Consider the following 12,201-nt stretch of genomic DNA (forward strand, 5'->3'; position numbering starts at 1 on the left):
GAAAATCTCTGAATCTAAAGTAGGGGGGGAAAAAAACACCAAACAAGCCCAATTGAGATAGGGGGAGTGCTGTCTTCAGTTTTATTTTACTTGTTTAAATCAAAGTGAGGCCAAGAACTGTAAGATCCAGTAAAACAGGCGTTAAGCATCAAAAACATATGGATTCCTAACAAGTCAGTGGATCTTATATGATGTAGCTTCTTCTATATTTCTTGTCTGTTATCTCTACATGGCAATGTACCAAGTTGTTTTATAGTCCAAATTTTATGGCATTGTGTGCAAGTAGATTACTTTATCATGGGGGGGTCACACCTGACTTGGTTGCATATGATAATTGGAATGTGGAAAATTATGAACAACACCTTTTTTTCTAGTGCTTTCTGGTTAGCTTGTCCTAGCATAATCGCAGACTCTGGGCTCTTAGGCTCCTTCAGTACAGCTGACTGCTGTTTTCTAGTTCCTGAACTCATATGTAAGTTAGAACTTTATAAACTTATAACAGAACTTAAGGATATATTTTTAAGGTAAGAATGGATTCAAATCAAATCTGTTTTTCTCTCTAATAAAAGCAGGTGTTTGAAGAGTATCAAACACATTTCCTTGGAGAGTGAAAATGTGTATGACTTAATATCTTGCTGTTTGTGATCTACGCAGTGCCACTACATGTATTTTAGTCTTTAATGATCATAAAAGTAACCTTATCCTGTGTAGTGTGGATTCATAATACTGATAACATCTTGTATTAAATGCAGTCATACTATGCCACTTTTTGCATGCAAATGTTTTTTAAAAGGATTTGACTTAGAAGTGGGCAGTATTCCGTGCTCTTTAGTTTAATGTAACAAAAACCTGGTATGTATTTGTGAGACTGTACTCTGACTTGGTGGTTCCACAGCATCACTAACATTTTGAAAATACAGTAACTTAACACATTCGGATTTAAATTCTAGCTCCTGGCTAGACAAAACTGTACGCATGTGCATGTATTATATACCTGGATGAATTAATTTTGGTTGCATAAACTTTTACACTGTTTTTCGCAAAAAGTCAAGGTGTTTCTTACAGCTGTCAGTTTTAGTGGGTTGCGTTTGAAGCAAAGAGATGATACATGAGAATCAATTGTATCTGCAGCTGATGGAAATAGCCATACTTTTATAGCCATCCATTTGATGAGAAGTTATTAGACTTAGGCAGATAAAGTTTCTCCATTATTATTTTCATTCTTGTATTTCACCAAGCACGGAAATTGATGCTTACACTTCAGTGTGTTTTTTTCTGGAGGTAGTATTTGCAAACATTAAGGCAAATATTTTCTCTGGTTCTTGTGTGTATGGAAGTACCCATAAACACACGAATGAAAATCATGAATTATGTGTCAAGGTTGATGTGTTCATTAAAACAGATTCAACCTATGTTGAAATGCCATAAATTACACTGTTTCTAAAAAGTTATTCAGGGTGCTGTGAAAATGTACCCAAAGGGGGGTTTTGTACAAAAATATTACTGAATATTGCATGTTCACAGAATTCTAATGTGTTAAGTCAAATAGCAGGGGGAACAGGATTTCAAAACAGTTTTTAAAAGATATTGCTATCACTTGCACTTCTGGCACTGGATGTTTTAGTTAATATCAAAACCTACAGTTGTTATTGTGGTAAAATGATAGTGTGAAATTGATGCTGTTATAGTATAACAATAAGGACGTGACTCATGTATTTTATGTACACATGCATTCAACTGTAGTGACAAATGGCTTCATGCTGTGTGATTAAATGCATATTAGCATTTGCCCTAGGCATTTGATTATTACCATCTTTACTTCATTACATTACCACACTGTATGGCCATATAATTTATAAGATAATACAGACATCACTTTGTTGCTGATAGGAATTATTCTGTTTTATGGATGGTGTCCTTTAATTTTGCCTTTCATGGATTATAAAATTGGTTAATATCTGCTGAAGTGAATCACTGGAGAAGCAAATAAAGATGTTGGCCTCAGGTCACAGTGTCATTTGTGATACTGGCAAAATCTTACAGCCTCATTTATCCCTGTACATGATTGATAACACCATGGGTTAAATGGAGAAAGCTTTGCTTCCATTAAAGGATCATCATGAATGAAGACCTCCCACTTAAAAGTCAGGCATGATGAGAAGACAAGAGACTATCTACAGGTCAAATTAAATAACTTAAATAATTTAAGTGGAATGACAGTGTAATTTGTTCATTCTGTGTTATTACCCTGACCCCTATCAGGCTTATAGGCTAACTTACTTTCTAGTGTAGGGTATTTAAGATGTAATTTTTAATAAGTGCTTTTCTAAGATATAAAGCCCTTTATGGCACTTAAAATTGTGTTAAAATGGATTTTTTTAAATGTGCTTTTTAAAAAGTAATTTTTGTTAAACATAAACCAATCAGGAAATCAAGAGTAGTAATTGCTTCAAAATAGGAACTTCAGTCTTTAACTTTTAGAATGTTATTTCATGTATGCTCTAGGATTGTTTTTTAATTACAGGTATTCTGATAAATACCAGTTGTTAAAATAAAAATGCATCTATCTGGGAATATCTTTGATTACACAAAAATTTTTTTGGCATTTTCTATATCAAAAGATGTTTATTAGTTATCATACATCTTTACAATAGCTCTAGGCATTTGTATTTATGTGTGATATTGAAAGTAGGCATTTTATCAGTATGGTAGATATTTGAAAATCTTTTGTAACTTTATTATTCCTTTTTATATATTTTTGTTTCCAGTCAAGCACAGTACAAACTATTTGGCAAGTAACTAAGTTCTTTGATCTCTCTGTGGTGGAAGAGATGACATAGGTGTCTTGCACTCAACTGTGAGGAGGGCGAGAGGGAGCATGTATAACATGCAGTATACCTTGCAGTTTTCAGCAGAAGGCTGTGAAGCATTTTGTTGCAGTCTTGGAAAAAACAGTCTGAGTACAAATTGCCCATGAGGAAATAATACTTTCATGGTGAAGGGATGGGTGAAGAATCAATGAACTTCACTCAGAAAAGCCCTTATCCTTACTCACTGCATTATGGAGGTGAAGTCTTGTTTGTCAAGTGCTCCTGCTGAGATCAGTGAGGTGAGAGGATGGATGCCTGAGGCTCATTTTATTCCATTCTTTAGAGCATAGCAATAGTTTAAAAATATTGCCCTGAGAAAATAATTCTTGGATTGCTTCTGTGCTGGGAAGGGCAATCTCAAGCCCTGGTGTGGACTGGTTAATGCATACTTCTGCTGGTTGACTTGAAGAGAAACTATTTCATAACTGAAGTACACTCCTTCAAGAGCACCTACCTTTGTAGGATGAATCCCAGAGTTAGACCATCCTTTTTCTGTGTCGTGTGTTTTTTCCCCTTATTAATACAGGCTATTGGGATTCTCCATTTGGTAACAGTACTGTCTTGTAGAAATTCACTGTAGAATCCCTGACTCTGAGCATCTAATGTCAGCTCACAGCAGTAGAATCTGAGCATGTTATCATGTTTTAACATCATAGTTGCAAAATCTTACCCTTCAGGTCAGAATATAGCATAATTAAAAGTGAAATGAAATGGCCCTGTGCATGTTCTATTGTGCATAATGCTAGCATTTTTATTAGTTTTGTAGCTATGATCATCTCCCAGTACTTTATATGATATCAAAAGTTTTGTTTGTAGTAGTGCCTCATGAATCAGTAGTATTTATCAGTAAGGAAACAATTTTGACAACTTGTGTGAAAGAAATATATTTTAATGTGTTTGTGGGGGGTTGTCTGACTTCATAAATTCAAAATATTTTTACTAAACCAAAAAGTGTGTGTTTGTTTTTTTTTAATTATAATGCTTTACTTTAAAACAAACCACACCAAATACCTAGGCCTGTGTCTAAAATACCTGAATTGTGTCTAAAATGTATGCAGGTTGACTGCACAATACCTGATTCATTTTTGCACATCAACACACCAGATTTGTTGCCTGAAGTGGTACAAGTTTGCATATTGTTCTTATTAACTTTTATTTGCTGCTTCTTCAGAAGTCCTTCAAACATGCACATTTTGACACTGACAAAAGAACTTTGATAAATATTTCATATTGAACAGTTCGGAATTAGACATATTTTAAAATGGAAGACAAAATTGAGCCTGTTTTTCCTGGTTTTAGCAAATCCATTATTTCAGTAACTTAGAATAGCTTTTGTGGTAGGGCAGCTAAGAAAGGAATCAATCTATTATCCATGAGCAAGCAGCTTAAATTTGATCTGTGTTAGGGTTTTATTTAGACAACAGCAGAAAAAGTGGGGAGCTCTGATTTGTGGTTGTTATGGCCCCATGACACAGGCAGGTCTCTCTTATTCCTGCAGGAGTTCCTTCCTAAGGGTTCTGTGGCAGTGGTCAGCCATAACTTGTGTGGGCTATCCCTACCTCTTTAATTCTTAGTCCAGAAGCACCCGTGGGGTGTCTTAAGGAAAGGATGATGTTATATGTTCCAGGGGACTGGTGCAAATTCAGTCTTAAATATTAAAAATAATCTGGGAAATACAGATTATGATTACATGATTACATATGATGTAATTTACATATATGATGTACATAAGGATGACGTATGTACAGGTATGATCTTTTTCTAAATCAAATGCCAAGTGTTGTCATGATCTCTCTTATTAACAAACATGCTTTGTACCTACAGAGACACATGGGTCTCATGTTAGCATAACTCCCTGCTTGACAACAGTTGATTTAGCTAGCTTAGACTACAACATTTTGATACTTGAGCTTGTGGGAACAGAAACAAAAGTTTTCTTGGTAGAATTCAGAGGCAGAAGCTACATATATTACCTTTAGTTCATGATTTCAAGCCAGTCTGAAGGTTGTCTTTAAAATTGAGCCTGTCTTGTGATTTTGAAATCTTGAAGGTAGGTATGTACATTTTCATGGTCTGATGTGTTAGTTGCAGTACTTTCATGCTGGTGTAGGGCAGCAGCAGTGGAAAAAAACCCTGTACTGCTTCCTTTTTCCTGATAATCTCAGTCAATATTGTTCATTGTGTCATGGCTGTAAGTAGTAGCTTTACTCCTCACAGAAATAATTTGCTTCCATACTTGCAAGTTTTGCAGTTTGACTATTCTCTTAAACTGAGGAGGAAATACACATTTTATTTATTTTGCAGAAACAAGTTCAAAGAATGGATGAAGACTTCGAAACACAGGCACTTGACTCTACTCTTAAAAGTCCATCAGAGACAGTACTTTCCATTCGACTGTTAGACTTTAAAACAAGTTTATTGGAGGCAGTAGAAGAACTGCGTATAAGAAGGGTAAATGTTTATATTGGTTTTTAGTGATTTTTTTTCTTTTTCCTTATTCCTGTCTCCCTGTAGTTAATCATAGAAAATGCTGCATAAGTGTGGCTAAGCTTCATGCTGCATTTCAAGTTATTCATTGACCAGGGATTTGTTTAACAATATCATAGATTTAGGCAGGGTCTGTTTTAGAAATGTCTCTGTAGATGGCAGGAAGTATGGGAATGAATTAGGCTTTCCTGTAGTAATGTCCAGAATTGCTATAGTTGATCACCAGGCTATTGACAAAAGTGATCTACATAGCATTTTTGTATTTCTCTGTAGTTCATCTCTTTAAGAGTAGCCATTGATATGAAAAGGAAAGAAAGAGAATCCAAGCCATTTCCAGTTTCCTAAGTCTCATTTCATAGATTGATTTATCATTTGACAGAAAAGCAGTAATTTTAACTTACTTTTGTCTGTTTACTTGTGCTTTTCAGAATTAGCCAAGAGGGCAAAAAGCTCCTGTGATAACCAAATCCACTTTATTTCACAATTTTTAAATTGCTAAACTGTTAAGCTAGAGCCCTACATACTGAGTGTTGGGGGGTGTGTGTATGTGTGTTGTGTTTTGTTTTTGAAATATTAGTTGAATTATGTCATACTAAAGTAAAATTATTTCTGCAATGTTGAAGGCAGCTATATTTTCCTGTAGTTACTTTTTTCAGTTGTATGTACATAAACATTTGATTCTATTTCTCCCCTTCCTTAGTGTTTCTTAACTATTATATTAAAGACTTAGAGTATATATTTCTGTGTCTGATGAATTTGACCTGTTCAAAAGATGTGTTTGATTACTTTTAATATATTAGTATTGATAACAAGCTTGATTTATGCTTATTTTTAGTTAAATGCTATAATCCTCTCTTTGAAAACTGTAAACAAAAGAATGTCTGCCATTAAAAAAAAAAATCCAAGAAAGAAAATCTCCATGATCCTCGTTTGTTGGTGCTGTATTGCTGAAATTCGCCATGGTCTCATCCGTAGGCTTTTGTTACAATGGTAATGTTTAGACCAGTCTAACTATTTTTTCTATTAAGAACTAAAGACTGAAGAATTTTTTATGATAATAATTGGATTATATTTTCCCTATAAGATCTGTTAGCAGTATTCCATTTACACTGTTAACTTCACTTTGCATTTTTAATGCACTTGGTCAGAGCCTAAAATCTTTATGAAGTGACACAGAGTTTAATCTGTTGTGTTTTTTTTTTTCTTTTTGCTTTAGTTTGTCTGTTTTGTCTGCTATACTACAAGAGTAAGTGACTGTGATCTTTATACAAGGTTGCCTCTGAAGGGTGAGCAATTTTTTGGCATAAAGGTATTTTTAGTTTTGAAATTGGTGCTCATGCTGAGAGTCAGTTCTACAGTTAAGACATGATCCTACATTTCTATAACATTTGTACCTACCTTTACCCTCAAAAATGTACATACCTACATTTACCCGTTTGTAGCTAGAAATGTAAATAAAAAGAATAAAATTAAGCATTTTGCAGCTAGTCAATTTGAAATCTTAAAGTATCCCTGAATGCATTTGTATTTGCTTTGCTTTAACAATCAGTTCAGGGCAGCTTGCTTAGTATGGTTGAAATTTGGAATACAAAACATGAATATTTTGAAGAAGCAAGGGTTACAGAATACTATGGCTATGCCTGGTGCTTTCAAAAACAGATACAAAATTATCTCCTGAGTTTAGCTATGAATCTCTTACAAATCGAACCAACATGAAATTATTCTGTAAATTTGTAAATATACTGAGGAAAAAAGTGCACAGACTAAATCACAGAGAATTACAGTACTCATCTTGCACTGCAGTAATTTTTCCATGGTCAAGAACAAGACATGCCAACTTAAAATGTGTCATCTGCTGTGCCAGAAAGTGAATTAAAAGTTCTGCTGGTTTCTTAGGAATTTTGTTAGTCCTTTTCCCTGTTGCTGGTGAGGCTCACAGCACACCAGTAGCCTCCTGGAGGCAGTAGAGCCAGCAGAGTGGATTTTACTCTCAGTTTTGTCTTTGACCTGTGGCTTGACCTTAGATGAGATATTTTACCTCTGTTTGCATCTGTTTTTCTTCCCATTGTTGGTCTTGCTTGTCACGTAGACAGGAGTCTCTTCAGGACAGGAACTGTCATGTATTGTAAGTTTAATAAACTGCCTTGCATGGTTGGTAGTACTGCAGTATAAATTCAAATTAATGAAAATAAATTTGAAGCTAAAATTATCTCTGCAAATCTAGACAGATAAAAATGAAACTCTTAAAACAACTAAATGTTAAAATATTTTGAGACTTGATGCAATCCATGCTTAATACCATAAGATACTATTTTAGAGACTTTGTTTTTCTGAATATGCTTTTAAATAAATGCATTGAGTTACTTCAGAACATCTACCTGGGTTTTACTTTTCTGGGTTAAGCGCATAACTGTAGTTAAACTCTTAAAGTAATGTATAGGAGTTTCTCATAAGAAGTGACTGTTCTGCTATTTTACAGATGAAATCCCAGTTAATGGTGGCTGTGCATGTGTATTCTGGAGAACGCATTGCTTAACGTAATACATACAGCCTCACTTCCTTTGGCTGTTCATAGAGTGTGTGTTCTTTATATGGATTGACTTAATATGTGTGTAATTAAAAGCTACAGAACATGATATTACTCTTCCCCTATCCCCCCCTTCCCCCGCCCCACCCCCCCGGGATTACTTCACAGTCCAGTAATTTGAAGGTCCTTCTATTTTTTTGCCCACTTTGCTTTCCCACTCGTCAAGTAACGATGAGCCCAGCGATTCTTTTGTGGATATCCCATCCACTTTATTCCAAAGTCTGTCAGCTTTGCTCTGCTGTCAGCTGACTTCATTTTGCTGAGTAATAAGACATGATCCTTTTTTTAAAGGATAAATATAAATGATTTAGAAAGGATAAAATTGCAGCACAAATAGGCCAAATTGAAGTCTTTAATGCTTTCTGAAGTGCAATGCATATAGGACAATTGATATGAGATACAAGGAGAATCTTTACAAGGACAAGAAAGCACATATATTTTGTATCAAAATATTTTCTTTCTTGTTCTAGATAGAAAAAGTACCCCACAACATCCTTAGCTAGAAAAGCATGTAAAGATAAGAAATCAACGAAATTCTCCCTATTCCCATAGATGTGTATTCTGGGGATATGAGTGCTTTTAGTAGTTGTTGAACTAATGAAAGTGTTGATTATCTGAACACAAGAAAGGTAAATCTTAGTAATTTTTTTTTATATTTTACTGATGTTTTTCTTTGGTGCAAAGGATAAATTTGTGACCTGTTTCCATACCTGGAAACAAGTACTGGGGTTTTTTGTTTCTCAAGTACAACAAACTGTTGAGGCTCTCTCTGGTGTTAACCTAGGACATCACAAAGTCTGGCTAATAGTACAGATTCTGTCATTTGTGTCTTGACTTGTCACCACCAGAGTGGTGGATATGGTCTACCTTGACTTCAGCAAAGCATTTGACACAGTTTCCCACAGCATCCTCACAGCTAAATTGAGGAAGTGTGGTCTGGATGATCAGGTAGTGAGGTGGACTGTGAACTGGCTGAAGGAGAGAAGCCAGAGAGTTGTAGTCTATGGGGCTGAGTCTAGTTGGAGGCCTGTAACTAGTGGAGTGCCTCAAGGCTCAGTACTGGGACCAGTATTATTTAATATATTCATCAACGATTTAGATGAGGGAATTGAGTGTACCCTCAGCAAGTTTGCTGATGACACTAAGCTGGGAGGAGTGGCTGACACGCCAGAAGGCTGTGCTGCCATCCAGCAAGACCTGGACAGGCTGGAGAGTTGGGCAGGGAATAACTTGATGAAATATAACAAGGGAAAGTGTAGAGTCCTGCATCTGGGCAGGAACAACCCCAGGTTCCAGTATAGGTTGGGAAACGACCTGTTAGAGAGCAGTGTAGGGGAGAGGGACCTGGGGGTCCTAGTGGACAACAGGATGACCATGAGCCAGCACTGTGCCCTTGTGGCCAAGAAGGCCAATGGCATCCTGTGGTGTATTAGAAGGGAGGTGGTTAGTAGGTCGAGAGAGGTTCTCCTCCCCCTCTACTCTGCCCTGGATCTGGAATATTGTGTCCAGTTCTGAGCCCCTCAGTTCAAGAAGGACAGGGAGCTGCTGGAGAGAGTCCAGCGCAGGGCAACGAAGATGATTAAGGGAGTGGAGCATCTCCCTTATGAGGAAAGACTGAGGGAGCTGGGTCTCTATAGTTTGGAGGAGACTGAGGGTTGACCTTATTAGTGTATATAAATATAGAAAGGGGGAGTGTCACGAGGATGGAGCCAGGCTCTACTCAGTGGCAAACAATGATAGGACAAGGGGTAATGGGTACAAACTGGAACACAAGAGGTTCCACTTAAACTTGAGAAGAAACTTCTTCTCAGTGAGGGTGACAGAGCACTGAACAGGCTGCCCAGGGAGGTTGTGGAGTCTCCTTCTCTGGAAACATTCAAAACTCGCCTGGACACATTCCTGTGTAACATTATCTAGGTGTTCCTGCTCCGGCAGGGGGATTGGACTAGATGATCTTTTGAGGTCCCTTCCAATCTCTAGCATACTGTGATACTGTGACTTTATTAGATTTGACACTCTTGTGTTTACTAAAAATTGCAGGAAATAAATTTTGCTCTTTGGGCAGTTATGATACAGCTATAACTCTTTTAACTAAAATACTGTTTAAGAAACATTTTCCAGCTCTCAAATTTTCTCTCATTTGTCACAAGGTAAGAAAAGACCACTATTTTATATTAACAAATATTGGAGTTGCAAAGGGTATTGAGTTTACTCATACAAGCACGTTCTATGTTCAGACAAATACTCTTAACACAGGATTCTTTAAATATTTCCTTTTAGAAGCATGTAACTCTCACCAGATTTTGTAAATTTAAGCCATATTGACTTCTTGTTCCTGGTAGTTATCCTACTATTTATGGTCAAGCACTATGTAAAACTTCTCCCCTCCTTGAGCCAGAGGAGTATGTTGACATAGCATGTGGTATTAGTCAGCCACCAAAATGGGGATGAGATATCTGATTTGCCAGGGAACTTCTTACCTGTGTTCATAGCACAGGAATGTGGGGTTTCAGGACTGTTGTGGACAGGAATATTTTTTAAAGGCTAGCTGTTCCTGTCAGTTTGCTGTTATTGGCCCTCATCTCCTCCTCTGCCTCTAATACTCTTTCTCTCTCTTTTCCCTGTTTTTCCTAGTTTCTGTCACATTCTGTCTGCCTTCTTCTGTTTTGATATGGATTGGATCTTTTTTTTTGTGCTTACCCACTTTCATGTTGATGGCCAATGAGTACTCACTGAGAAAGTAAATATCCTTGTATCTTCTTACTTATTTGTGAAGAGAGAGACAAATCCTGAATCATGTCTGTTGTCTTGATGCAGACATTATGGCTCTCACAGCACCTCACTTTAAGTTTGTTCTGGTTGTTGTTCTCAGAAGCTGTAGCTCACCCTAGTGCTGCAGAGCTTTGTGTGCCATTCCTTTAAGATAGGTCTGAACAAGTTTATCTCCATTCCTCTTACTCTACCTTTGCTATGCCTTTGGCTATTCTAATCCAAGCTTTTCAGCACAGTGGCTTATTTCTAGGTTTTCTTAGAGAGAGGTCATGAAGGAGCTTTGCTAACCCTTAGCTGTTTCCTACCATTCCTAAAATGTACTTCTGCCTTCTGGCAACTGTGAAGGGGTTTGCACTGCACACTGTAGTGCCGTACAGCTTGTTGTACCTTGGGTATTCTGAGCTAGTCTGTGCAAGAATGGAAGACATGTACATAATTGTGCAGAGCTAACCCATTGATTTAGCGGTGTTTCACAGGTAAGATGGACAAGAGAAGATTGGTATCGAGATAAAAATGGAAAGTTGCAGTATAAGGTTAGTATTTGGAAATGTCACCTGGGCCCCAAAGGCAAACTTTTTGAGATGTCAAGTGAAGAAAGTTGATGAAACTATAAGCTTAGTTATCAGAAGGAGCAAAGCAGAATGACTTGATTTGAATGGCCGTATTGTTTGTGATATATCTAGACCTAAAAAGCCCCAGAAACATTACAATAGATCTAAAACTAAACCTTGTTGAAGGTGTGTTCTGCAGAATAACCGCCTTCAGATGTGTGGAATAGCAGAAAAGTTAAAAAGGACACCAGAGGCATCTACTGTAGCTATATAGACAGCTCTGTGGAAACAATGATATGCAGTGACCAAAACCATGAGATTGAAAGAAACTATTGCATAAATGAAGATTTTATTTATTTATAACTAAAAAGACTTTGTTTTTAAGTTACTCTTTTTATGCTTTAATACTGTATTTTAAAATGTTTTAACACTGTATTTTGAAGTTTCTGTTCCTGAGAAGGACAATTGCTACTTCAGAAATTAAAGCAGAAGTATTTTCTAGAAATAAAGTAGATGGTAGGGAAACAAAATATTTTAGTGAGGGTTTTTTTGGTGGTTTTTGGTTTGTTTTTTTTTTTTTTTTGTTGCAAGAAACAATTCTAGGTGTTGAAAATGAGAATGGTGAAGAGCTTAATTTGAATTTCTTAAATGGTAGAGTAAAAAGAGGAAATTGGAGGGGGAGAAACAATGATAAAATAACACAAAATAGATGTGGGTGGCTTTTGTTTGTTATCTAGAATTTGACCAACAGGACACCACTAACACAGGCTGCAGGGAAACAACAAAAAATCCTAATAGTTTAATACGTGGATTTTCTGTCTAAGTGTAACTTAAGGTACTTTTTAGCAAAACAAAACAAACAAGGAAAGCTGAACATTAAAAAATAAATAAGTATGGGGGTATAAAAGCCTAAGCAGTGCTGAGGTTTATCGAT

The 12,201-nt window shown here is 36.5% G+C and overlaps 1 protein-coding gene across 1 annotated transcript in view; it reads left to right on the forward strand.

Moving 5' to 3' along the window:
• The window catches only part of CCDC73 (coiled-coil domain containing 73), an 80,100-nt gene that overhangs the window by 19,085 nt on the left and 48,814 nt on the right, over positions 1–12,201 (forward strand). Inside the window, exon 2 of the mRNA XM_057410971.1 lies at positions 5,175–5,321. Within this exon, the coding sequence (XP_057266954.1) occupies positions 5,175–5,321 (147 nt within the window). The remainder of the gene's footprint in view (positions 1–5,174; positions 5,322–12,201) is intronic.

Source organism: Pezoporus wallicus, unplaced genomic scaffold (assembly GCF_028554395.1).
Source record: "Pezoporus wallicus isolate ANWC-B61680 ecotype Strahan unplaced genomic scaffold, APGP_CSIRO_Pwel_v1 contig_5958, whole genome shotgun sequence".
Taxonomy (NCBI): domain Eukaryota; kingdom Metazoa; phylum Chordata; class Aves; order Psittaciformes; family Psittacidae; genus Pezoporus; species Pezoporus wallicus.